We start from the raw sequence: 24,832 nt of genomic DNA, 5'->3' as shown, positions 1-24,832 counted from the left end.
ACTTATAGAACTGCTTGGCAGGGTTTGGTATAGAACATTATTGTTAATGCCAGTCTCGAAACAAAACAGTTTATACTTTCCAAGAAAGCCTGCTACTACCTTCCAAGAACTGTTTCAAAAGTGACAATATGAGAAAACAACTGGGTATTCCTTATTCTTTAATAAAGGTGTGAAGATTCAGATATCCAGATGGAGAGATTTCCTCTCAATCTTAGACAAAATGTAACACTGATAATCATACCTCGTTTTCTGTATGTAGGTCCACTTCCCCGGCACACTGCATGGAACTAAAAAAGCTGCTGAACTTTTCATTAATTTGCTCAACTAGCTGTTTCAAAGGGTTTAGCCACTTTTCCTTAGCCTAAAAAGAAAAAAACACTCATGTTAAGAGGAGCAATTTTACAGCAAATACACATCTTTGTACTGCAGCAATCAGGAGGTTAAAGTTTTAAATATGCTATTTATTAATGGTGTCCCTAAAGACCATCTGACATATGGGTTAGAAGGTGCATGTGCACCAATTTGCTGCGCCAGTTGTGATCCAGGGACTGGGGGTGGAGGAAATGAAGAGGGGAGGCTACACTGCCAGTTGTCACACCCCCCCCTGTGGAAAACAAGAGCACCAGGCAGAGGCTGTGCTGTGTTGACACTAGACCTGTGCACGGAATGCCAGCATGTGCAGGGTGTGCATGAATGGATATTCTCATCGAGTTGTCTTGGTTGCTGAAAGCCCCTGTGCAGGTCATACACCAAGTATGCTCCTTCCAACTTCACTCCCATTGGCCACACAGACCTGCTGATGTGCATGAAGCCACCCCACTGCACATGGAAGCTACTCAGTGGCGACCGGATGCCATGTGCTATCCATGTTACCATGGATGGGTGCTAGGACTGTGCTGCCATGCTCTGGCAGTGGGGGGTGTGGGTGTGGGCGTTCCACAAGTCCTTAGTCCTGTGCTCCAGCTGGCTGAACCTGCCGGCGGCTGTGTGTGCTCGGCTTGTGAGTTCCTTGCCTCCGTGTACCACTGCCATTCATATACCTCTTGCAAGGATGGATTTGTAGACTGTACTTATGATGTTGGTTTATTAGAAGGCCAACAGATATTTATACACTCCCCTATATTATAATGCCTTATGGAGTGAAAATAATGGCAATAATAACCAATACACATAATACCTGTGAAATATTCTGCCTATAGTCATCCAATTCTTTTTTCTTCTCCTCCAGCTCCACTGTCATCTGTGCTATTTCTTCTGTCCTTTTGTTACATTCCTCAACAACCTGGCAGGAAGACATGACTCTCTTTAAGAGGTGACATCTTCCAAGTGGACAATACAGACGTTTTACAATCCAAAGAAAGAAAACTACAAGGCCCATTACTTGTTGAAATAGAAAACAGACACGGAACCTGGTTACACATTCACAATACAAAATACATTTCTAGCTCAAGTGAAAAGAATATGAGGCAACACTGCACTTCTAACTGGGAGAACCTCAAATATTCAATAGCAGCACAGCTGTTTATTTAAAACTGGATCAGCCTCCATCAAATATAAAAATGGGTGGGTGCAGGGCCTGCCTTTTAGGTGCAAAGGGAGCATGAGGGTGGAGAGGTGAACGATTCCGCCTTTCCTCAGCTCCCCACAGTACATCACCAGAGACCAAGGGAGGGCTTGGGAAGAGGCATTAACCAAACCAGTCTTATCATTATCATCAATTGTACTTTGAGCCAAAGCTAATTCTCTCTGCCCTCCCCCTGCAATCGCTGTTTTTTTTCTTTCCTCTTTTTAAAAAATCAGAAGCAGCCCAGAACACAGTGGTCTCTGAGAAAAAAGGCTATTTAGAATTCTAATAGATTCAGAATATGGCATTTGACAACACATTGTTCCTGCTGTTTAGCTTATTATTGTTGTTATTACTAAGCAACGTAGTACAGTGTGGGAGTTAAATACTGGGGATACATACTGAAGCGCTGAGGCCTGTGAAACAGGAAGCTCTTGATTTCTCCTCATTCAGCAAAGCGTCAATTTCATCCAGTGTGTTTGGAAGAGCAAGAAATGCCTAAAAGAAAGGACCTTGGTATCAATGCCAACAACCCTGCAAAAACCTCGATTAGGATTTGAATAGAAATTGTTCCTTCATAGGTATTATCTGTCTTCACGCAAAGGACCTACCACTTGCTTTGGACATAGCCAAAGAAACCTTTTATTATTATTTTTGACCTCTCTTACACGCCTGAACTCATTCTGCGCTTTAGCCAGCCTGACCTTCCCCCTACAACGGTTGGCTACTTGTGATTTCCCCTTTCTTCCATTTCTCACACACGCCCTTAATTCTCAGCTCATCTGTAAGCTCCTTATGCAGCCAGACCGGTAGGAGGAGTAGCAGGAAGCATTCTATGGGCTGTGCTTTCAAAGGCTGCCTGGAGTGTTCTAAGGTCTGCAACAACCCAATGATCCCCCCCTTCCACAACACATTTTAAAAGGGTATTGGATGTTAATCAGCCAAAGGCCTGGTTAAAGAGGAATGTTTCCGCCTGGTGCCTAAAGTTGTATGATAAAGGTGGCAGCTGAACCTCCCTGGGGAGAGCATTCCACAAATGGGGAGCCACTGCAGAAAAGGCTCCGTTCTCATGTTGCCACCCTCTGGACCTATTGTGGAGGAGGCACACAAACACAGGCCACAGAGGATGATCTCAGGGTCCTGGTAGGTTGATATGGGGAGAGCCGTTCCTTGAGGTTTTGCACTGCTGAACTGTTAAGGCTTTATAGGTTAAATCCAGCACTTTGAATTGGACCTGGGAACTAGTAACTAGTGCAGCCTATATTGTTTCGCATAAACTTTTTGGAAATTAAGCAGTACATAAATTCTGTTTAATAAATAAAATAAATCATTATAATAAAGGAAGCCTTGTTGGGAATTACATCAATGATTGATACTATCCTGTTTATTTTAACTGTAACTAATATTTATAGATATAATGATGATCCAAAATTTTCTGAGATTGTAAAATATTTATTCTGGTACAATCAAACCTAAATGCCTCCATCATTGTACATTTCAGCTTCCAAATGCTGAAAACCCAGAAGTAACTGCTTCGGTTTTCGGAAGCCAAATGTGCTTAGAGTTTCCCTATTGTATTGAGGCTTCTGCTTTCATTTTTTGGTTTTTGAACATTTTGGAAGTCGAATGGTCTTCTGGAACAGATTACGTTCAAAAACTGAGGTTCCACTGTACAATAGTTAATGTATATACACTGATTAATAATAATGAACGTGATTCATTAAATAGGCAATCAGTATTTATAATTATTAATGAATTTATAATCATGCAATACTATTTACTAAACTATATTAGAAATCTATTATGGCAATATTCCATGCAATTAAATATGCTATGTTACCTGACAGCATGCAGGGAGTGGGGAGGGGGAAAGGTTTCTACAAGCCAAGACACCCGAGGCTATGCTTTGCCCACGGTTACCTCTTTATGCCTTGCCATGTCTTAATTTGCTCACCAAGTTAAACATTCAGTGTTACAAACTTAGATAAAGTTCTCTATTGGATCAAAATTTTGAAGTGTCAGGGAGGATTTAAAATTTACAGTGTGCTGTGCGTTGGAAGGAGAATTACATGAAAATGATGGATCAGTGGTATTTAACACCTGTAAAATTAGCAAAGATGTACAGAACTGCTCCAAATGTTTGTTGGAAATGTAAGGAGAAGGAGGCACCTTCTACCACATGTGGTGAATGTGCAAGATAACAGGAGCATTCTGGGAAATATTTACAATGAGTTAAAAAAATGTTTAAAATAACATTTGGGGGAAAACCTGAGGCTTTTCTACTAGGTCTTTTAAGTGCAGAGATTCCAAAAGAGCAGAAACGACTATTCATGTACGTGACAACAGCAGTGCAAATATTACCAGCCCAGAGGTGGAAAGACGATAAAGTTCCGACCAGAGATGAATGGCTGATGAAGATGATGGGACTACGCCGAAACGGCGAAAATGACTGGGAAAATCAGAAACCAGGAAGAGAAGAACTTTAAAAAGAATGGGGAAAATTTACAATGTACAGTGGTACCTCGGGATGCAAACAGGATCTGTTCCGGTGCGTGCGCGGGTCACGTTTTGCCGCTTCCACGCATGATGTCATTTTGAGCGTCTGCACAGCGTGTTACTTCCGGGTTGCCGCGGAGTGCAACCCAAAAGTGCTGAACCTGAAGCACATTCAACCCGAGGTATGACTGTACTTAAGAGAACACTGGAAACAACTAAAAACCTTGGCAGGATATGAGTAATGCTTGTTTTATTATTATTATTATTATTATTATTATTATTATTATTAAAAAATATTTATTTATACAACAAGAAAAAACAAGAAAACACACACACACACAAAAAAAAACCACAAGTATCAAATTACACACAAATTACAAAAATAACCATAGACGCATAATTTTCTTGACAAACAATAAAACATCTATTGGTCTTAACACTAAAGACCCAACTTCCCGTCTATTCCATATTTCAAGTTCAAATTACTTATTGCCAATACACATTTTTTTCATAATTAAACTTATTCTCAATAAATCTAATTTCTTCTCTCTACCTAGCAACTATTACTGAAGTTCCTCGAATGCTGCAACAGAATTTAAACTACTATATTTATTTTTCAGATATTCTTTGAAAACCTCTCATTTAGAAACAAATTCCTGTTTGGATTTATTCTTTATTTTTTCTGATAAACCATCTAATTCGGCATATTCTGTCAGCTTTTGGATCCAATCTTGTATAGAGGGGATTTCATTACTCTTCCATTTTGCTGCGATCAAAACTCTTGCTGCCGTCGCATATAAAAAGATACCCTTCCTCTTTTGTGGAATATCCAAATCTGTTATTCCCAGGAGGTAGGCCTCTGGTTTTTTATTGAATGAGATCTTTAGCATTTTTTGCAGTTCTGCGTGTATACTCTCCCAGAATACCTGTATTTTCCTACATGTCCACCACATATGGTAGAATGTTCCTGAGTCTCCGCATCTCCAACAATTGCTTGACACATTTTTATACATTTTTAAGAGTTTCCATGGTGTTAGATACCATCGATGTTGCATTTTTTGAAAGTTCTCTCTAATCGTGTAACAATTTGTGAATTTCCAATTGATCTTCCATAAATTTTCCCATTGGGCCATGGTTATTGAATGGCCAAAATCCTGAGACCACCTCACCATTGCCACTGTTACCTCCTCCTCCTTGACTGTCCAGTCAAGGAGGAGTCGATAAGTTTTGGAAAGAGTTTTTCTTTTAGAATTTACAAGATCAGATTCGAATCGGGAAGTTTCTACTGAGAACCCCTTTTGTTGTCAGATTTAAATTTTTCAAATAACTGATGGTATTGGAACCAGTCTGAAATGTGTTCTCTTATTTCCTCAAATTTTTTAATTTTATTTGGTTATCTTCATTTTTTAGAAGTATTTTATATGTTGGCCAGCTTTCCTGAGTATTTTTCCGTTTTACTGCTATGGCTTCTACTGGAGAAGTCCACCACGTGACTTTAGGCTCCATCAGGTTTTTATATTTTTCCCATACAGCAAAGAGTGACTTTCTTATTATATGGTTGGTAAAATTTTTATGAATTTTCGCTTTTCCATATATTAGGTAGGCGTGCCATCCCCAACGGTTGTCAAAACCTTCCAGGTCCAGGAGGTCCGGATCCTGCAACGTGCACCAATCTTTTAACCAGGTGAAACAGGCTGCCTCATAATAAAGTTTTAGGTCGGGTAGGGAAAAGCCTCCTCTCTCTTTTATGTCTATTAAGATCAGGTGTTTAATCCTGGGTTTCTTCCCTTCCCACAAAAATTTGGAAATTTCTCTTTGCCATATCTTGAGACAACCTGCTTCACCCAGTATCGGAATCATTTGAAATAAAAAGATTAATTTTGGAAGCACATTCATCTTTATAATGGAAATCCTACCGAGAAATGTTAATTTTAGTTTACTCCAGGTTACCAAGTTTTTTCTAATCTCTAGCCAAGTTTTGGTGTAATTATCCTGAAATAAGTTTATGTTCTTGGGGGTGATCCAAATACCCAAGTATTTCGCTTTGGAAGAGATTTTCAAGCCCAATATTTTTTCTAAGTCGTCCTTTTCTTCTGTGGTTACATTTTTAACAAGCATTTTTGTTTTTGTAATATTCAGCTTAAAGCCTGCCACTTCTCCAAATTCTTTAATCAGTTCCAGCACTCTTTTCAGACTTTCTTTAGGGTTTTCAGTCATAACGAGTAGATCGTCCGCGAAAGCTTTAATTTTATATGTTTTGTTTCCCAGAGTGATGCCTTTAACAAGCTGATTCCTTCTTATCTGATTGTTCAATACTTCCATCACCAAGATAAATATCAGTGGAGACAGTGGGCAGCCCTGTCTGGTTCCCTTGTTTATTTTGCACTCCTCAGTAATTCTTCCGTTGATGATCAATTTTGCATATTGTTCTGAGTAGATGGCATTTATTCCTTTACAAATATTTTCTCCCAGTCCGATTTCTTCCATTAATTTTTTCATAAACTTCCAGGACACGTTATCAAAAGCTTTTTCAGCGTCTACCAACATAATAGCTGCTGGTTTATCAATTTTAATATCCAAATATTCTAATACATTAATCACACATCTAATATTGGATTGCATAAATCGTCCGGGAAGAAATCCGGTTTGATCTTTATGAATTATCTCTTTCAGCACCATTTTTAATCTATTTGCAAGAATGTCTGCAAATATCTTGTAATCGTTATTTAGCAGTGCAATGGGTCTGTAATTGGCCATGTTTGAGGCTTCTGTTCCTTGTTTATGGATAAGAGTAATAAACCTGTCCTTCCAGGTTTTCGGAAGTTTTCCATTTGCCAGAATATTATTCATTAGGTCTTTCATGGGAGGAAATAATGCTTGTTCTAACTTTTTATAGTAATTAGCTGGAAGACCATCTGGGCCCGGTGTCTTTCCTAATTTTGATCTCTGTATAGCTTGTTGCACCTCCATAGCTGTTATTGGTGAGTTCAAGATTTCAGTTTTTTCCTTAGGTATTATTGGTAGTTTATTTTTGCCCAGATAATCAATTATTTTTTCCAGAGTCTCTGGACCTTCATTATATAGTTTTCCGAAAAAACTAGCAAAGTTTTTACTAATTTCCTTAGGTTCTTGAATCCATTTGTCTTCAATTTTAATTTTATTGATAATTCTATCTTCTTTTTTCTTCTTTAATTGCCAGGCCAGAAGTTTACCAGGTTTATTTGCAAACTCAAAGTTTCTATGTCTCAACCATTTTATCTTCCATTCTATCTATGAGTAATGCTTGTAATATACGAAGACCTATGGTAAAAATGGATTCTTTGTTAAACAAATAGAGAAAATAAGGGAGACAGTCGGGCGGGAAGAGATTGATAATGGTAACCATGGAAGGGCGGAGGGGAGTCGAAGGATTCAGGGAATCCTAAATGATGGTGTTGATGTATAATGTTTGAATTCAAATTGGTTATGTAAAACTCAATAAAAATAATTTTTTTATAAAATAAGTTTTTGAAGTGCCTTCAAATATATGGTAATATGAGGTGTACTGATGACTTTGAAAACATTTTCCTATTCATTTTCTTGAACTGTTCTAAAAGATAAAGGCCAGGAAACAGGCACTTTCGGAACAGAGCAAAAATGGTCCTATGTGATTGTGCAACAGTTTCCATCAACAAAAGATGGCTCCGCCTGGGGTTTAGTTGTGTGTGTGTCTGTGTGTCAGTCCTTTGTTGTGGCACTTACATTGCTGAAATGTTCTGGAATACTTTGATCTGGACGAAGGTTGCAAGCTTGCATAGCTTTCCTCAATAAACCTTTACAGTTCTCCAAGAGGGCACGTCTCCTTTCATCCAGCTCCGAAAGCTGCTGCTGTAATAGACAAAGGGGGGGGGGGGAGGCAGTATTATTATTTTCATGAAAAACTCAGCAAAACGTTGACCAAAGCAAGGCCTTCAGAATTTGGGAGGAAGGGCAGGCTATAAATTCAATAAATAAATAATTACTCTGAAAAACTAAAAATGGAGCCACAAGTAGACAGGGCCCTGGAGGACACCAGCCAGGTGTGGAAGGGAGGGCAGCTCCATCCAGCTCATTCCTGTGGGGTCTGCAGCTGCGTCTGAGGGAAGAACTGTCTGGCAGGATCTGTCTTCCACTGCTCTGCTCCCAGATCGGCTCTGAGGGAGGAAAGTGTACCTGGGCAGCCAGAACCAGCACAGAAGAAGAGGACCTCGAAGACTTTGTGCTTGAGTTTGCTCTTTCCCTCCTGCACTTCATTTTTCCTTGTGTGGTGGGCCTTTTCACCCTGAGCAAAGGGACAGTCCTATGACTGATTTTTGTAAGCCATTCTAGGACCCTTTTTGGTTAAAGAGTGGGGCACAAAATACCTTAAGTAAATACATCATCTGTAGCATTGTAGATAAAACCCTTAAATAATTTTTCAACACCTGCAAGTGTTATTCAACCTACATCTCACAACCTAAAAATAATTGTGTGAATTGGTCCACAAAGCTGTTTCTCACACAAACCTTTTCCACAAAATAAAATCTAGACCCATCTCAATGGAGGAAAACACATCTATTTGGATATCCAGCGTTTATTTATTTCACGCATACGCACACAGCCCAGGGTGTCCTGGCCTAGGACAGGGTTCTGCAACCTTTAAGACAAAAAGAGCCACTTGGACCTGTTTCCAAAGGAAAAAAAAACTGGGAGCAGCAAAACTCGTCATTATAAAAATAACTTTTTTGTCACTTTTTATTATTTCTTTGTTTGACCCCTCCTCATAGAAATAAATTAACAAGTTACCTTTTTGTGTGTGTGTGTGTTCTTCACTCCCCTTCAAAACAGTGACCAGCGTACATGTCCCCTTTCAATGCAGTGACCAGCATACATGCCCCTTACAATGTAGTGGGCAGGTGGGCGGGAAGGTGACATCAGGACGGTGCGTGACTAACGCACGCACCGCCCCATGCAACGTCACAGCCAGTACAGCGCCCGCCACAGTGGGGAGTGTCGGGGCGCACAATGCGCCTCCTCCCCTCGCTAGTATCCGCCCCGGAGCCGCGGCAAAGGTGTAAAAGAGCCACATGCGGCTCCGGAGCCGCGGGTTGCAGACCCCTGGCCTAGGACTTCAGCGGCGGCTACAGTTTTCTAGCACGCTATCATTGCACAGTGTGTGGTCGCTGGCGAGTTGCACAGGCAGTGAAGTGCCCGGCCAAGGTGAAGAGCAACCTGACCTCTGCCCCAGGCCAAGACAGCAAGCGCTGTGAGGGAGGCTGCCATTGTGGCCTCCTAGGAAGAGAAGCGAGAGGAAGACTAGCCGGGAAACAGCAGCTGCAGGGAGCTGCCAAAGCGAATGCCAGACTCCAAGAGCAGCCACCCTGGGGTGACAAAGCAATAGGGAAACCCGTGCTGATCCCCACCCTGGGCTGGGGAAAGACGGCTGTTGTGTGTACTCCAAGAGAGCTGGCCAATTTCCAGGAACTTAAGGCATAACCTCACAGGGCTGTTGCAAGGATAAAATGGAGTAGAAGAAAACAATGGAGGAAAGGTGGGCTATAAATGCCATAGATAAATCAATAAACCTAAAGGCACAGACCAGTCTGATCTATTAATCTCTGTATAGCAACATATTCATCCACAGAAGGCATTTCAGAATCACAGGAGAGAGAAAAATGCTTCAAGGGTTAGGAAGCAGCTCACAGCAAGAGGAGCTGCCATCTTCCCTTTCCCCACTTGCTCCTGCTTTTACCAGCAGCTTGGCTGAGCCGCCAGAACTGTGCTGTGAATAATGGCAGCAGGGCATCAGCTGGGGGGGGGGGGCATTCAGGTCATGGAGGAACTGGTGAGATACTGCCAGAACTCTGCTAGGCTCCAAACAGTCAAGGACAACATCAAGGTTTAGCCACTTCTCAGAAGTTGTTTCGATTGTTGGGAGTGAATCAAATACGTAACTAAGAACTAGTAGAATCATAGAATCATAGAGTTGGAAGAGACCACAAGGGCCATCGAGTCCAACCCCCTGCCAAGCAGGAAACACCATCAAAGCACTCCTGACATATGGTTGTCAAGCCTCTGCTTAAAGACCTCCAAAGAAGGAGACTCCACCACACCCCTTGGCAGCAAATTCCACTGTCGAACAGCTCTTACTGTCAGGAAGTTCTTCCTAATGTTTAGGTGGAATCTTCTTTCTTGTAGTTTGGATCCATTGCTCCGTGTCCGCTTCTCTGGAGCAGCAGAAAACAACCTTTCTCCCTCCTCTATGTGACATCCTTTTATATATTGGAACATGGCTATCATATCACCCCTTAACCTCCTCTTCTCCAGGCTAAACATGCCCAGCTCCCTTAGCCGTTCCTCATAAGGCATCGTTTGCAGGCCTTTGACCATTTTGGTTGCCCTCCTTTGGACACGTTCCAGTTTGTCAGGGTCCTTCTTGAACTGTGGTGCCCAGAACTGGACACAGTACTCCAGGTGAGGTCTGACCACAGCAGAATACAGTGGCACAATTACTTCCCTTGATCTAGATGCTATACTCCTATTGATGCAGCTCAGAATTGCATTGGCTTTTTTAGCTGCCGCGTCACACTGTTGGCTCATGTCAAGTTTGTGGTCAACCAAGACTCCTAGATCCTTTTCACATGTACTGCTCTCAAGCCAGGTGTCACCCATCTTGTATTTGTGCCTCTCATTTTTTTTGCCCAAGTGCAATACTTTGCATTTCTCCCTATTAAAATTCATCTTGTTTGTTTTGGCCCAGTTCTCTAATCTGTCAAGTGCCCGAGTTTGCTTTTTTCCTCTTCCCTCCCAATCATGTTTCCTTTTGTGTCATGACTTTTAGGTTGTAAGCCCAAGGGCAGGGATTCTGTAATTATGGATTCCCAAAAGCCCCTCTGGAAGACTTTTTGGGCTGAAAAGCAGGTTACAAATCGGGAGTTATTAATACGTTTGTCTCTCCAGATGTCCCATCCTCTCTGCTCTTGTTACAGAGGAAATCAGGAGTCAGTAAGTGCTGTGAGGACACTCTGGCAGGAGTTCTGCCTCGCCCTTCGCACTAGAGATGCTGCTGGCAGGAGCTCAGGCACGTGCAGCCCCCTCCCTGTGAGCTGCTCCTAGTGAAACAGGAGCAGAGAAATTCTGCCAAAAGAACAATTTTCTGAAGGGTAAAACATGCACCATGCTGGACTATCTAAAATAATAATGATAAACTTAAGTCTTTAGGATAATTATTCTTTCTGCCTGTTCAGAAAGAGATATTTGGCAGAGTATTGGTATTTCCTCATATGCTTTATTTGATGCCATTAGGAGTAAAAGGATGGGAGTCTACTGAAAAATAGTAGCCAGTGACTAACACTTCCATGCAGAACTGAGCTGAAAAGATTGCCACTCTAACAGTATTCCAAAACTTTTAATTATGAAAAATAACACAGAAGGAAAACATGATAGTTGTGTTCTTAAAATTCATTCTAAAATAAATACTGCAATGTATGTTCTGGATTTTTCTCCCCAAATGTGCCACGGTACATGTTACAAAAAATAAAATAAAAATCAATTAATCCAAACAAGACAATTATCAAGTCTCTCTCAAAACAGTTATTAAACACAGAGGTGGCTGTGCCAATTATCTGACGAGCAGATGGGGCTAACAATCCTCCCTACTGTTCCACATGGGTCATAAACACATATTTTCCTCTCACATTCATTAAGAAAATTAAATAACCAAAATTGCTTAAGATAAATATTAGAGTTCTTGATCTAAGGTGCTATACTGAACAAGAAAAGCACATAAAATCTGCTAATGTGCATGTGTCATTTTTAAATGTTCATGCATGTTAGCAAGGAAAACATATTCTAATCTAAGAGATAATGTTTTACTTTTCTTAATGAATCACTGTGCTGACAGAACCCACATATGCAGCATTTGTCTCCCACAGAAAAAGGCTCAATTGGATTTTGCCTGTCTGCCACTACTTGTACAAAGCCTTTTTTAAATACCATCAGCACGGTGCTCTATCTACCTGCATTTGCAGTCCTCAAAACTCAAGGATAGGCTTCCTTTAGCAGGTAAGGGAAACTATCAAGGAAATTGCTCTCCCTTTCTGACAGGGTGTGTAAAAAGGACGTGAAATGCTGGTGCCCTAGGTAAGCATTGTGCCTTTTCATATTATTTTGCATATCTTGATTGAGTATACTCATGAACAAGGAAGCTGTCCTGCAGCAAGTAAGACCACTGATCCCTCCTGGCAAAATATTGGGGACACCAATTGGCAAAAGCTCTCCAAGGGTTTCAGAGAGGGACTTTCTCAGTCCTACCTGAAGACACCTTTTGCAGGAAGAGCATGTCCTCTCACACAGGACACTGGCCCATCCCCTAAACGGCATTCCATATATAAAAGTAGGTTTTCAAGCTCATTCAACAAGTGTGAGGTCTTACCTCTGCAGCCCGTAGCTGGACAGCGCAGGCTTTATATTCAGCCTCAAGTCTGCTCTTGTGGAAAGCTGCTTTCATGTTCTGTAGAACCAAATCTGTTTTCTGTTTATTCAAGGTCACACAACTCTGTGGAAAACAAGTATCATTTAGAAGATTTTGCTAAAAAGAAAAGCATTTATTATTCTTCAATCTGGTGTTTATCCAGATGCAATGCCTCTTCTGTTTGATCAAACACTTGGCAACTGAGAATAAAGTTTGCTTTTCCCAGGTGAGTAACAATTCATTCCAACCTGCCAGAATGATAGCGCAAAGCACTTATTATTATTTATTTATGTATTATTAAAATTTATATCCCACCCTTCACCTTGTAATATACTTATGAGTGGGCATTTTTGTAGACTTTATTCCTTTGGAACATTTGCACTGTCATGCATCAGGCTCATAACAACATTGATGTTAATGGACTCCTCTAGGTGACAAGCAATTGAGAAATAAAATGTTCATCATCATTATTTGAATAAATTCATAAAAGGCCAACAGTACCAACAGCAGTCTTTGAGAGATGTGTGTTTACCTTTATTAGTTGCATAAATTCTGTGACGAGTTTTACTTTTTCAGTGTTAATTTGTTTTACTGCAATATTCGCTTGCTCAGATGCTTCTTCCAGGTTGACGCCATCTTGTTCCATTTGTCTCAAACTGTGCAAGGAAGATTTATGGGCAATGCTGTTTGAATAACTTCAAAATTCCTATTTCAACCCTATGAAGGCTAGATTTATGTTTTGACAATGAGGAGGCATGATAACTGACTTCCAAAGTACAGAAAATCAGACTATCCTGTGCAAGCTGAAGAACTTAAAAGAGTAAAGTCTACAAAGCTTTCACAATACATAAACACCTAATTTTCAATAGTGCCTCTAAAACACATCTGCCCTATCATTCAATTAACAAGCTCTGTCCTAACTGACGTTAACAAGCACAGGAGAAAACAGGAATGCCTGTCATCATTAGCTCAATTCTTCAAGCTAAATTCTGTCAACTCTTAACCATTTTTGGGGTCAGGTCTGAAATCCTAGCTGTCATGTTACGCAAATTGCCCACCAAAGGGATAGCAGGTTCTATGAACACCAAAGGAGTTATTTATACAGCCAAAGTATAGCATTATTTTTTTGGGGGGGGGGGAATGCAGGTGGCGCTGTGGGTTAAACCACAGAGCCTAGGACTTGCCGATCAGAAGGTCCGTGGTTCGAATCCCCGTGATGGGGTGAGCTCCCGTTGTTCAGTCCCCGCTCCTGCCAACCTAGCAGTTCAAAAGCACGTCAAAGTGCAAGTAGATCAATAGATCAATACCTTCTCTGGCGGGAAGGTAAACAGCATTTCCGTGCGCTGCTCTGGTTTGCCAGAAGCGGCTTAGTCCTGCTGGCCACATGACCTGGAAGCTGTATGCTGGCTCCCTCGGCCAATAAAGTGAGATGAGCGGCACAACCCCCGAGTCGGTCACGACTGGACCTAAGGGTCAGGGGTCCCTTTACCTTTACCTATAGCATTTTTAAATCCTCTTGTCTGGACGCAAAGGTCTGCAAGTGGAATTATGTTTGCAGGCTGCTCTTTTCCATTTCCATTTCCCTACGGCAGGACCTGGAAAGCCGCTCTTGGGGGTTAGCGGAACCTCCAGATCAGCACAGAAAAGAGTGTCTGGGGCTGCAGGAGGAATTGGTGGAAGCTGAGGCTGAGCCCTTCACAGGAGTCGATGTACCTTCCACTTGCACAAGATCACCTTTGGATCTAAGCCACTGATTTCAATGGGAAAATCTAAGAATATGCCAAACTCTTCCAATTTAAAATCAAATAGATTTGAAAGTGCTTAAATTTAGCTGAATCCTGCCTAAGTATTCTTCTTCCATGTTTTTAAGCACCAATGGGTAATTTGGCAAGTATGTGGACATTAACTTACAGAAAAATCGCCCAACAATTTTTTAAGAGGCACACACAGAACTTCAAATTCTCAGCACATACCTTTCCTTACTTTCCCCACAATTTAATAGAATCATAGAACTGTAGGATTGGAAGTGACCCCAGGGCCATCTAATCCAACCCCCGGGAATGCAATATTTATATAACTTTTATAAGCCAAGTAAATAAATTTGATTGTCCATACTGCCTTCTTTTTTACAGCTGATGTTTAAATTACAAACCGTACAATGCACATGCAAGTATGCGCTTATGCGGTTGCCCCCTGGTAACAGTGTAGCAAAGAGAACAAAGTTTACAGCAAAGGGAACGGAACTGTCCAAACCCTGCAAGTAAGCAAAGTCAGAAGAACTGAGGGGGACTAAGGACTTAAAGGGCAAAAATATGAATATGAATATAAATAAAATATAAAATACATAATATAAACAAAATATTATGTAAATTCTAATGACATTTCTATTTGCCTTTTTAAAGTCCTTTAAAAAGGGTGGAAAGATTAATTGGACTTGTAAATCATTAATCCCCTATTTCCTACTTGATCTCTCATATCAATTTTATCATAAGTCAGAATTTCACAGTACTCAGCAGAAGGATGAGAGGTTTTCCTAATCATTTAAATGGCTCCATGATACTGTTGGATTGGAGTTTAGGGGATGAGGAGGTTAAGTGTGTAATGATTCGCTGGGCAAAGGATGTAGGACATAATATACTATTTGAAGATTGGGAAAAACTCTGGAAGGAAGGACTAAATTTCACGGCGTGTGTAACGGTAAAGGAAAACATAATGAAGATGTTTTACAGATGGTATTTAACACCTATGAAATTATCGAAAATGTATAAGGTGGATAACAAGTGCTGGAAATGTAGGGTTAGTGAGGGTTCCTTCTATCACATGTGGTGGGAGTGTGGAAAAGTTAAACAGTTCTGGGAAAAAATTTATATAGAACTGAAGAAGATTTTAAAATATACGTTTCCAAAGAAAGCAGAATTTTTCCTACTAGGTATATTGGGTTATGAGATAAGAAAAGATAGTAGATTAGTATATTATGCAGTTACAGCAGCAAGAGTAATGCTGGCCCAGATGTGGAAAAAGCAGGAGACACCAACGGTGGAGGAATGGAGATTTAAGATGTTGGATTATATGGAATTGGACAGACTTACAGGCAAAGTAAGATACATAAGAGACCAAAAGTTCACTGAGGATTGGGGAAAATATGTAGATTACTTTGAACTTATTAGTCAAGGGGAAATAACGCTAAAGGGATTTAGAGACGCACTGTGAAAGATTGTGAGTTATTGTTTAAAGAGAATAGGAGACTAAATAATATGTAAGGTTAATATACACTAAGAAACGTATATAAAAAGGTACAATGACAATATATACTAAGAAATGTGTAATTTAAAGTGTTACTCCGAATGATTTTCGGGAAAGCTAAAGGAAGTTTTGAAAATGAAGATTAAGAAATGTGACCAAAGTGAAAATTAAGTTTTTATATATTTCTCTCACTTTTATTTCTTTCTTTATCTTTATTTGTCTGTGTAATACTTTTACTTTTGTATGTTTATATGTGTGTGTGTGTACATATTCTTTACTTCCATGAAATAAAAAAATTTAATAAGGAATAAATGGCTCCATGATCATCAATGGACTATCAAAGAAGTAACAGTTCTGATCCAGGTTTGGCTCAGTTTTCTGAGTGCTGTTTCTCTACATAATAAATATACAAAATAGCTATACCTGTCACTTTTCATACTAATTTTTGATTCCAATTGCTTCCTTTTGTTTTTTCTATCCAGTAGCAACTTTTTCTGTTGTCTGAGGTCATTATCTCTGTGTTCCATACGTTTTTGTTGTTTAGAGAGAGAAGCCATTTTAGAATCCAGCAACTCCAGCTGCATTGCAATTTCCTAAAGTAAAAAGTGCAGGAAAAAATCCCATTGTATAATGTGTTCATAGTGCACAGGCAACCATTTAAAAAACGGGGAGTATTCCCTGCCCCCCCCCCAAATGCTAACAGTGTTAATTAAATTAAGAAGGTGCACAGCATTTTAAAGTTCAGGTGCAAATATTCTTGTGATATTTGAAAGTGACTTTCAAATTGTAGCTTTAGTGTTAAATGTGGTGAAAAACAGATATAAAACACCAGCCAAAATTGCTGACCAAAGACTTTACAGGATCCCAACATTTACAAGTCCCAACATTTCAAAACATGAACTGCTGTTTTCCTAAACCATCACGATAAATCAGCTTACCTTCTGTTGATTTTCCAACTGCCTTCTTTCGTCTGCATCCACTGTGACAGTAAGGAACTGTGCCGGCTTCAGTGATGTATTACTGGTAATGGTCTGATTTGTGTAAAAAGACAATTTTACCACGTATCTTTCTTCTGCTGTGTAGATGCTTTTCAGTTTGGTTTCTTTTATGACCTGCACACACAAAATTACCACGGTACAATTATATCAACTCCAGAGGGATAGCTATTAACATCCCGAATGTTAGTCTACTGCAACAAAAAATTCAAATAATTTGTAGCAAATTTATTACAGCATACATTTTAGTGGATTACAGTCACTCGCATCAGATGCATGCAGTGTTATCCTAAATTGGCATGAATACATACACATGGCAGCGGGATAGCGGGAGTGGAGTTGCAGGCAGCAATGTGAGAGGGAAATAAAGTGAAATGCAGAAGCTACAGACTGTGATCATTACTTGAGATATGTTGGTGCAGTGTGGCTGGATGGCAGCCTTACGCTCTCCCCTTGCACCATGAGTGAGCTGGGGCTCCCCAGGGCTCAGGAACCAATGATGTGGGACAGCCACATACAGCTCCCAGAAAGGCGGCTTTCTGTCTCAGCACATTTTAAGACTCTTCTGACTGGGGGTGCAAGAGAGGAGGCCCCTTTGTTTCCTCCCTTCAAATGAAGGGCAGCTCACCAGGCCTGAACTTTAAAGGGGGGGGGGGGCTACTGGCCGTCTAAGACTTTGGGAGCTGAACTTCATGTGAGGTAGAAATGAAGTTAAGTCTTAACTGCTGCTGTTTCCACTTTTTTAGCTTGTGTTTTGCGTGTGTTCAGGTGGTTTTGAGACAATTGTCTTTAGGATGCTTTATCTGTTTTATATTTTATTGTAAGCCAGTTGAGATCCAATTGATAGGAAAGCAGATTATAAATTTAAGCACAGTATTTATTATTATTATTTGCATTTGTTAGTTGCTTTATATATTAAAAAGTTTCAAAACAACTTTACAAGAAAAATACATACAGGTAAGTACAGTTATAAGTCAAGTTTAAAATACATTTAACACAAAATATCAAAATGTTTATCCAACAATACACTAAATAGTCAAAGATGAACAAAACAATAGAGACTGACTTAACTACTAAAAGACTAGATTCCACAAATAGGGGTGGGGTGGAGAGTAAACACCCCTAAAGAACACCCCCTCTCCATCTCCCTCCAGGCTGGGTCACGTGAGGAGAGGTGATCTTTGGAACTGGGATCCTGAAGCACATAAGGCTTTATAGGTCAAGTCAAACTCTCTGAACTGAGCCCATAAATTAACTGGTATTCAGTTCAGCCAGAATCAGTATATTGTCCTCAGATCTTCTAATCCCAGCTAATAATCTGGCTGGTGACTTCTGCAGAACCATCACCCCAAAAAATCAAGCACCACTTTCTCTCCACTGCTGCTGGGAAACAAAGAACAGATACGACTTTCAGTGTTTGAAGAAACCCAACTCATCTCTGCCAATGGGGCAAAAAGACTGACCACACATCTTGACCCAGAGGGACAGCACATAGGAGAGGTGTAATTTGATTGCATGTGGTTTTCTTAGCTGCTTGTTGCTACTGTGCTTTGCTAATGTGCTTATATAAAGTATGACAAGTTCATGGCCTCCTGATCTGGTGTTGCTTGCTTCTAAGGGAAAGGCAGCCGCATCACACCAAGAGTCTTCCTAAACACTACAGATTTCTATCTCTCTTAGTCAACATGCCTCACCCTTTCGATCATATTTCTGGTTTTCTCTGTGCCGACAGGGACCTCATGAATGCGATATTTCTCACACAGGTAATTCATCACAGGGTGGGGAGCATCAAACAACTCTCTCAAGTAAGAGAAAACTCCATACCGGCTGAAGAAGGCAAGAGAGGCAGTTAAATACATTCCCCCCAATTAGTAAGATGAATAATCAATTCTCAGAGCAAGAGTGTTGGAGAAATGAATAAATATGAGCAATCATATTTTAACTGAGGTTAAATATTAAGATTCTGTAACATCAAAAGCCAAATTCTGCTAGCTTACGACAGGCAAAATTGAGCAAATAGTAAATGCTTATTTAATCAGCTAAATTAATTTGATTCAGTATGCTGGGCATCGTGGTGAAAACAGCTAGGTCCCTGCACAATTGCTTTCACACAATAACTTATACCCATTATTATAATGTAGGGTTTTAAGATAAATAGCTTAAAACTTACAACAGTTCTTCAACTGGTTTCCAAGGTCTGCTTTCAGCATAAGATTCACTTGGCGCACACACAGCATTCACTCTGAGCCTCTGAACATCACGCACCTAAACAAGATTGCATCAAGGCCAAGAGAACACTCTTAGCTTTCTAAGACAAATGTTTGAACTGAGCTTTTTAACAGTTCTCTTGAGTAGGTAACAATAGTAACATTAGAGAGTATTTCAGAGGATCTTTAATTTAGAACCACCTACAACTCCTTATCTCCTGCCAACCTAGCGGCTTGAAAGCACGTCAAAGTGCGAGTAGATAAATAGGTACCGCTCGGGCGGGAAGGTAAACGGCGTTTCTGTGCGCTGCTCTAGTTTGCCGGAAGCGGCTTAGTCATGCTGGCCACATAACCCGGAAGGTGTACACCGGCTCCCTCGGCCAATAAAGCGAGATGAGCGCTGCAACCCCAGAGTCAGTCACGACTGGACCTAATGGTCAGGGGTCCCTTTACCTTTTACAACTCCTTATCTGAAAGCCATTTCAATCAATTAAGGACAGGGTTAAGAAGTGCCTCACTTTTCTTTTTTGAATTATCTGCACCCTGTTTATTAAGTGAATTTTCCAAAAAGCCTAGCACCCATTAACTTTATATCAGAAGAATAAAGAAACTGAATCTTCATAGAGTCACTGTTATCAGGCAACAGCAGAGCAGGTTTTTCCCTCTCTTGCTCAACAAGGTGACTTCTAAAAAATATAACATTTCATGTGCTTCTCTTAGTTGGCGGCTGGAAATGCACTGGAGAAAAGAAAAATTAGCAGTGCTTCATGCTACCAGTGTGGTGAGAGAGATGCAATCAAGAGCCTACTTATTAGGCTTTTTGCTGTCTGGACTTCGATACCAATCTGTTTTTAATGTAGGAATTGGTCCTTGCCTCTCTTAGAAAGATTTCCATATCTTCTTGGCTTTCAAAGACAAAGGCCCTCAAGTCGTTGGATGAAATGTGATTTTCTACATATTTAGCATGCTTATGATCTTTCATATTGATCTGTGCAGGGAAAAAAAACATCCAACAATTACAAACGGTGGCTGAAATTAATAGAAAAAGAACAATAAAATGCGCATGAAGGCAAAGGAGCCAGTAAGGTGACACTTGGGTTCTAAATAAATGGCAAGTACGTTTCCAAATGCAGTTAAGGACGGATGTTTGACTGAGGCTTCAAATCCTGTGCACACCTCTCTGGGAGGGAACAAGTCCCACGGAATGCAATGAAGCTTACTTCTTTTTTCATCGTTGGTGGAGTGTGTTTTAAATGACTTATAATGAGATTATATATTTCAAGTATGACTTACATTAAATGGGCATCAAGAAATAAAATAAAATAAAATAAAATGTGCTCTATTCTTTAAAATGGCTCAATACTCATTATGCTGTGGCTAATTATTCTAGAAGTACCTTAATACATATGTTGGTGGTTACATTGTGGCCCTGTCGTTATCTTCGTGGCAGAGAGGTGCCATCCTGATGCACCCGGGAAACTTAGAAAGTCCCAGGTGATGTGGGAGGAGCCCAAATGAGGACTTTTTCTTGAGGGTAACCTCAAGATCAGACTACTGTAAGACACTGCATGTGGGTCACCTTATGCCTTGTTCCTGTAACTGGTGCAAAATGCAGGTGCTTAGTGGGACACCCAGCTTTGAATATATTTTAACAGTGTGGAAAGATCTGCACTAGCTGCCTATTAGCTGCAGAGCCAATTTCAAGGTTGATGTTGTTGGTATTGAAAGCCCTGAACAACTTGACACCAGGGCAGGCTGATCTTAAAAACTTCTAAGGAGACATGGCTGGTGGTTCCACAACCAGTAGATTGTCACTTGTTGACAATGCAGAAGCAGGGCTTCTTGTGGATAGAACCCAACCTCCAGAATACCGTTCATCACACAATCCATGAGGTGGAGACTAGGGCTGGGCGATATATCAATATATTGTCCAAAACAGGTCTGAAGTTCACATCGTAATAACTGTTTCATAATATCTGAGCTGGCAATATATCACAAATCACAATGTGTGTAATGGCTAGGCAATATCTGGTTTTCAGTATCACGATAACTCACCAGCTAAATGTTGAAATGTCATCAACAGCTAAACCTCACAGAGTCACCAGCTCAACACTGCAACTACCACAATGTCTGAAATAAGGATGGAACTATACAGAGGCGAACAAGACAATGTCCAGGCAACTGCTACTACTTAAAGAGGTCTAAAATGGATAAACGACAACATTATCAATCACCATAGTTTGTTTCATCAGCAGGCAAGCCAAAATGCATCCCAACAGGACTTTTGGTTTTGGACTTGGCTACCAAATGATGGCATTCAGGACAATCCAAACCACGACAATGAATCACAGTGAATACAAATAATTTGGGACTGCCAGGCTGCCAGCAGTTCTGCTAGGAGGCAGAAACAGCAGTGGCAGAAACCAGTTGCCAGGACTGCAGCAGTAGTGGCGACAACCTGCAAGGCCTGGCAGTGGCGGCACAATCAGTGGTGGCCTGTGAGTCCTCATGGTGGTGACAGGAGGGGGGCAGCAGTAGCAGCATGCAAGGCCTCGTGGCGGTGGAACAAGCAGTGGCGACTGCGAGGCCTTGTGGCGGCGACAGAAGTTGGCGGCCTTGCAGCAACGGCACAGTGACAGCCTGCAAGGCCTCTTGGTGGTCATACATAGTGGTGGTAGTAGTAGCAGCAGCCTGCAAGGACTTATGGCAGCGATGGAAGGCAGCAGCAGTAGTGGTGGTGGCCTGCGAGAACTAACAGCAGTGATGGGAGGTGGTGGCAGTAGTGGCCGCAGCCCACAAGGCCTCGTGGCGGCGATGGAAAGTGGCGGCCGTAACGGCACTGGCCTTCGAGGTCAGGATTTGGCAGCAGAAGCAGTAGTGGCCTGCGAGTCCTCAGGGTAGAGGCCTGTGGGGACTTGTAGCAATGACAGGAGGCGACAGCAGTAGTGGCATCCTGCAAGGCCTTGCATCAGCAACGGGAAGTGGCGGCCTATGAGGCCTCGTGGCAACAAAAGCAGTGGGGCTTGGGAGGCCTCGCCATGGTGGCAAGAAGTGGCGGCCTGGAAGTCCCCCTGGCGGTAGTGGGAGGTGGTGGCAGAAGTTGTGGCAGCCTGCTCAGCGAGGCCTGACAGGCCACCCCTGCTTCTGCCACTGTCTCCTGACACCATGGGAAGGCCTCACAGGCCACTGCTACTGCCGTCATGACAAGGCCTTGCAGGCAGGCGTTGTTTTTGCCACTGCTCCAAGGCCTCGCAGGCCACCACTACTGCTGTCACCACAAGGCCTCACAGGCTGCCGCCAGCACCCACTGTCATAGCAGGGCTTTGCAGGCTGCTTATTGTGCCACTGCTTCTGCCCGCCCCCCCAGTTGTTGATTCTGCCACCACCAGCAGGCCTGCCTGCCATCTGGGAGTCCCAGATTATTTGTATTCACTATGATGCATCACTGTACTTTGGATTGTCCTGAATGCCACCACTTGGTAGCCAAGCCCAACCCTTAAGTAGTAGCAGTTGCCAGGACACTGTCCTATTCACCTCTGCATAGCCCTTTCCTTATTTCAGATGTTGTGATATATTGACATATCACGATGTTTAACTGGTGATATACTGCAATATTGAAAAACAGTTATCGCCCAGCCCTAGTGGAGACTGTAATAAGTCAGCCTCTTAAAACATGTTCACTAGTGTTTTCCTAGATTCTGAAAAACTGTCTTTGTTTTGTACAATGCTAAGCTTTATTTGTGATGCACACTTTTATCAAGTTTTACTGAATGTTGCTGATGAATTTTTATTGTTTTTATGAAAACCTCTTAAAATGAAATTTATTGAGCAGCATGCTTTTTAATAAGTAAATTTACTTTTGATGGATGGACAGAGTAATCCTAGGACTCAGCTAGAGTGGTAAAGACAAAGTGTTTTATATGTATTGTATATGCAATATAACAATGTGACACCAGAGGGCGCTGTGGAGTCCCATCTTTCCCAACCAGATTTCCCTGTATGAGTTTATGGTACGTTTAAGTAAAACACTTCTTTGACATGTCTAGATCCAGCCACAATCTTACACATATGTATATAGTTTCTATTCTATTAACATTCCCCGCTCTCCCCCCCCCCCCGCATTTTCATAGTTCTTGTTTTATCTGTAACCCATCTCAGAAAAAGGTGAGGTATAAATAAATTAGCCCTCCTCCTCCTATCTGCCAGCAGGTCAGATGGTTAGGACTGAGGTCAAGTATCTCTCTATCTGCAGGGGAAGGCTCCGCATAGAAGGGCATGTCCCTGCGGTGCTGTTTCCCTGGTGGTAGCCAGCAGTATTCTCCAAAATGAGTGTTCTGGAGGCCTGCTTTCATTTACTGGGGTCCTCCTCATTACCGGCCTAAAGTTGGTACAACTCATTTCCCTCTCTCCATTGCAACCAATGGGTCTGGGGAGAGAATGAGAAAATGCAGTAAGTCCGCCCCCCATACTTCCCACCCTGGGGGAGCCATTCGCCACAGGATTGCGGTGTCGTTTGACCTAATAACCACCATGTAACTTCAAAATGAAACTAACTGAAAACGATAAAAATACTGCACTTTGTCAAAAAGGTTATTCTCAGAAGCAGTTTGAAACAACCCATTCAAAATAAGTGATTAGATCTGGTTATATTATCCAGAATTAGCTTTAGAAATGAAGGTGCTAAAGGGCCCACAAGCTGTATGATAACTTTCCCATCCTCTTACAAAGCACTGCTTTTCTGGAAGGCTCTTAAACCTCACTGATGGCAAGACTAGGAAAGGGTGAGGCGGGGGGGGGCTTTCTTGGAGCAGCCCAGCAAGAGTGGGGACTCACCCTGGACCTTTTAACTTTAATATGCTGGTCATATGTCTTTGTTAGTTCATGGTATGAACTACATACATACATAGATACTTTTCAAAATACAAAGCCTCAAGTTGAACAGAATCCGTTCCAGAAATCCGTTCGACTTCCAAAGTTCCAAAGATTGAATCGGAAGCAGCGGAAGCCCCGTCAGATGTTCAGCTTTCGAAAGAACGTTCGAAAACTGGAACACTCACTTCTGGTTTTCAATCACTTGGGAGCTGGAACATTCGACTCCCAAGGCATTCAGGAGCCAAGGTACGACTGTATTCTGTACTTTCGCAGAAGGCAAGATTCACACCACGGACTTAACTCAATACATAAAGGTACCTGTATGCCAAGCTCGACTATTCACATTAAAACAATGGATTATAGTTTTATAAGCAGTAGTGGTATTAAGTTTTAGTGATGACTAAGTCACACAATAGTCAGGCAAATCAGCTTACTGCAAGCATCATGGGATCACAGACTTCTCTTTTGAACCGGTTTCTGTTTTCTCTTAGCCACTTAAGAGCCATGTGTGTGTCTTGAAATCTCCTTTTGAGCTTCTCTTCCTTCATCTTCATCATATTCTCAAACTGCACAATGCCATTCATTACTCCTGTAATTTTGAGACAGCTTTAGGAGCCATGTTCACAGGGCTTCATGATCACAACTACAGCCACTATAGAGGGAAGAGCTGTCTTGCACAAAATACCCATAGCTAGACCCTTGACGCATATCCAACTAACTGCTTCTGCTAGCAGAAGCCCATGCAAGAACTTCCACTAGCGCAATCAGGCTTTCCCCGCTCCCCCTTGCAACCCCACAGAACAGCATGCAGCAGGAGGAGAGGAGAGATCGTTCTGGAGGGCAAGCAGAAATCACAATGCAAAGCTGAATTCCTAGCATATACCGGTACTTTCCACTCTTTGCAAGCAGCCCATGGAGAAAGCTATGTGGAATTTTTTTTAAAGCATCCAGTCTGAATTCAGCTGCTGAATTCCCTGCCATACTA

General features: G+C 41.5%; 1 protein-coding gene across 7 annotated transcripts in view; it reads right to left on the bottom strand.

The window, feature by feature from the left end:
* SMC5 (structural maintenance of chromosomes 5) overlaps window positions 1-24,832 on the bottom strand; it is a 79,398-nt gene that overhangs the window by 33,377 nt on the left and 21,189 nt on the right. For 6 of the 7 annotated variants that reach the window (XM_083701921.1, XM_083701920.1, XM_083701925.1 and 3 more), the window contains 12 exons: window positions 24,282-24,436; window positions 19,850-19,963; window positions 18,939-19,033; window positions 18,463-18,595; window positions 16,712-16,885; window positions 16,197-16,366; window positions 13,063-13,186; window positions 12,492-12,614; window positions 7,802-7,927; window positions 1,967-2,062; window positions 1,178-1,282; window positions 242-361 (listed from right to left, as the gene is read on the bottom strand). In XM_083701921.1, the coding sequence (XP_083558047.1) occupies window positions 242-361; window positions 1,178-1,282; window positions 1,967-2,062; window positions 7,802-7,927; window positions 12,492-12,614; window positions 13,063-13,186; window positions 16,197-16,366; window positions 16,712-16,885; window positions 18,463-18,595; window positions 18,939-19,033; window positions 19,850-19,963; window positions 24,282-24,436 (1,535 nt within the window). The remainder of the gene's footprint in view (window positions 1-241; window positions 362-1,177; window positions 1,283-1,966; window positions 2,063-7,801; window positions 7,928-12,491; window positions 12,615-13,062; window positions 13,187-16,196; window positions 16,367-16,711; window positions 16,886-18,462; window positions 18,596-18,938; window positions 19,034-19,849; window positions 19,964-24,281; window positions 24,437-24,832) is intronic. The other variant, XM_083701922.1, reaches the window with a different exon arrangement.

The sequence above is a fragment of the Podarcis gaigeae genome (assembly GCF_964106915.1).
Source record: "Podarcis gaigeae genome assembly, chromosome: 11".
Classification (NCBI taxonomy): Eukaryota; Metazoa; Chordata; class Lepidosauria; order Squamata; family Lacertidae; genus Podarcis; species Podarcis gaigeae.
This window is presented reverse-complemented; position numbering and strand designations above follow the sequence as displayed.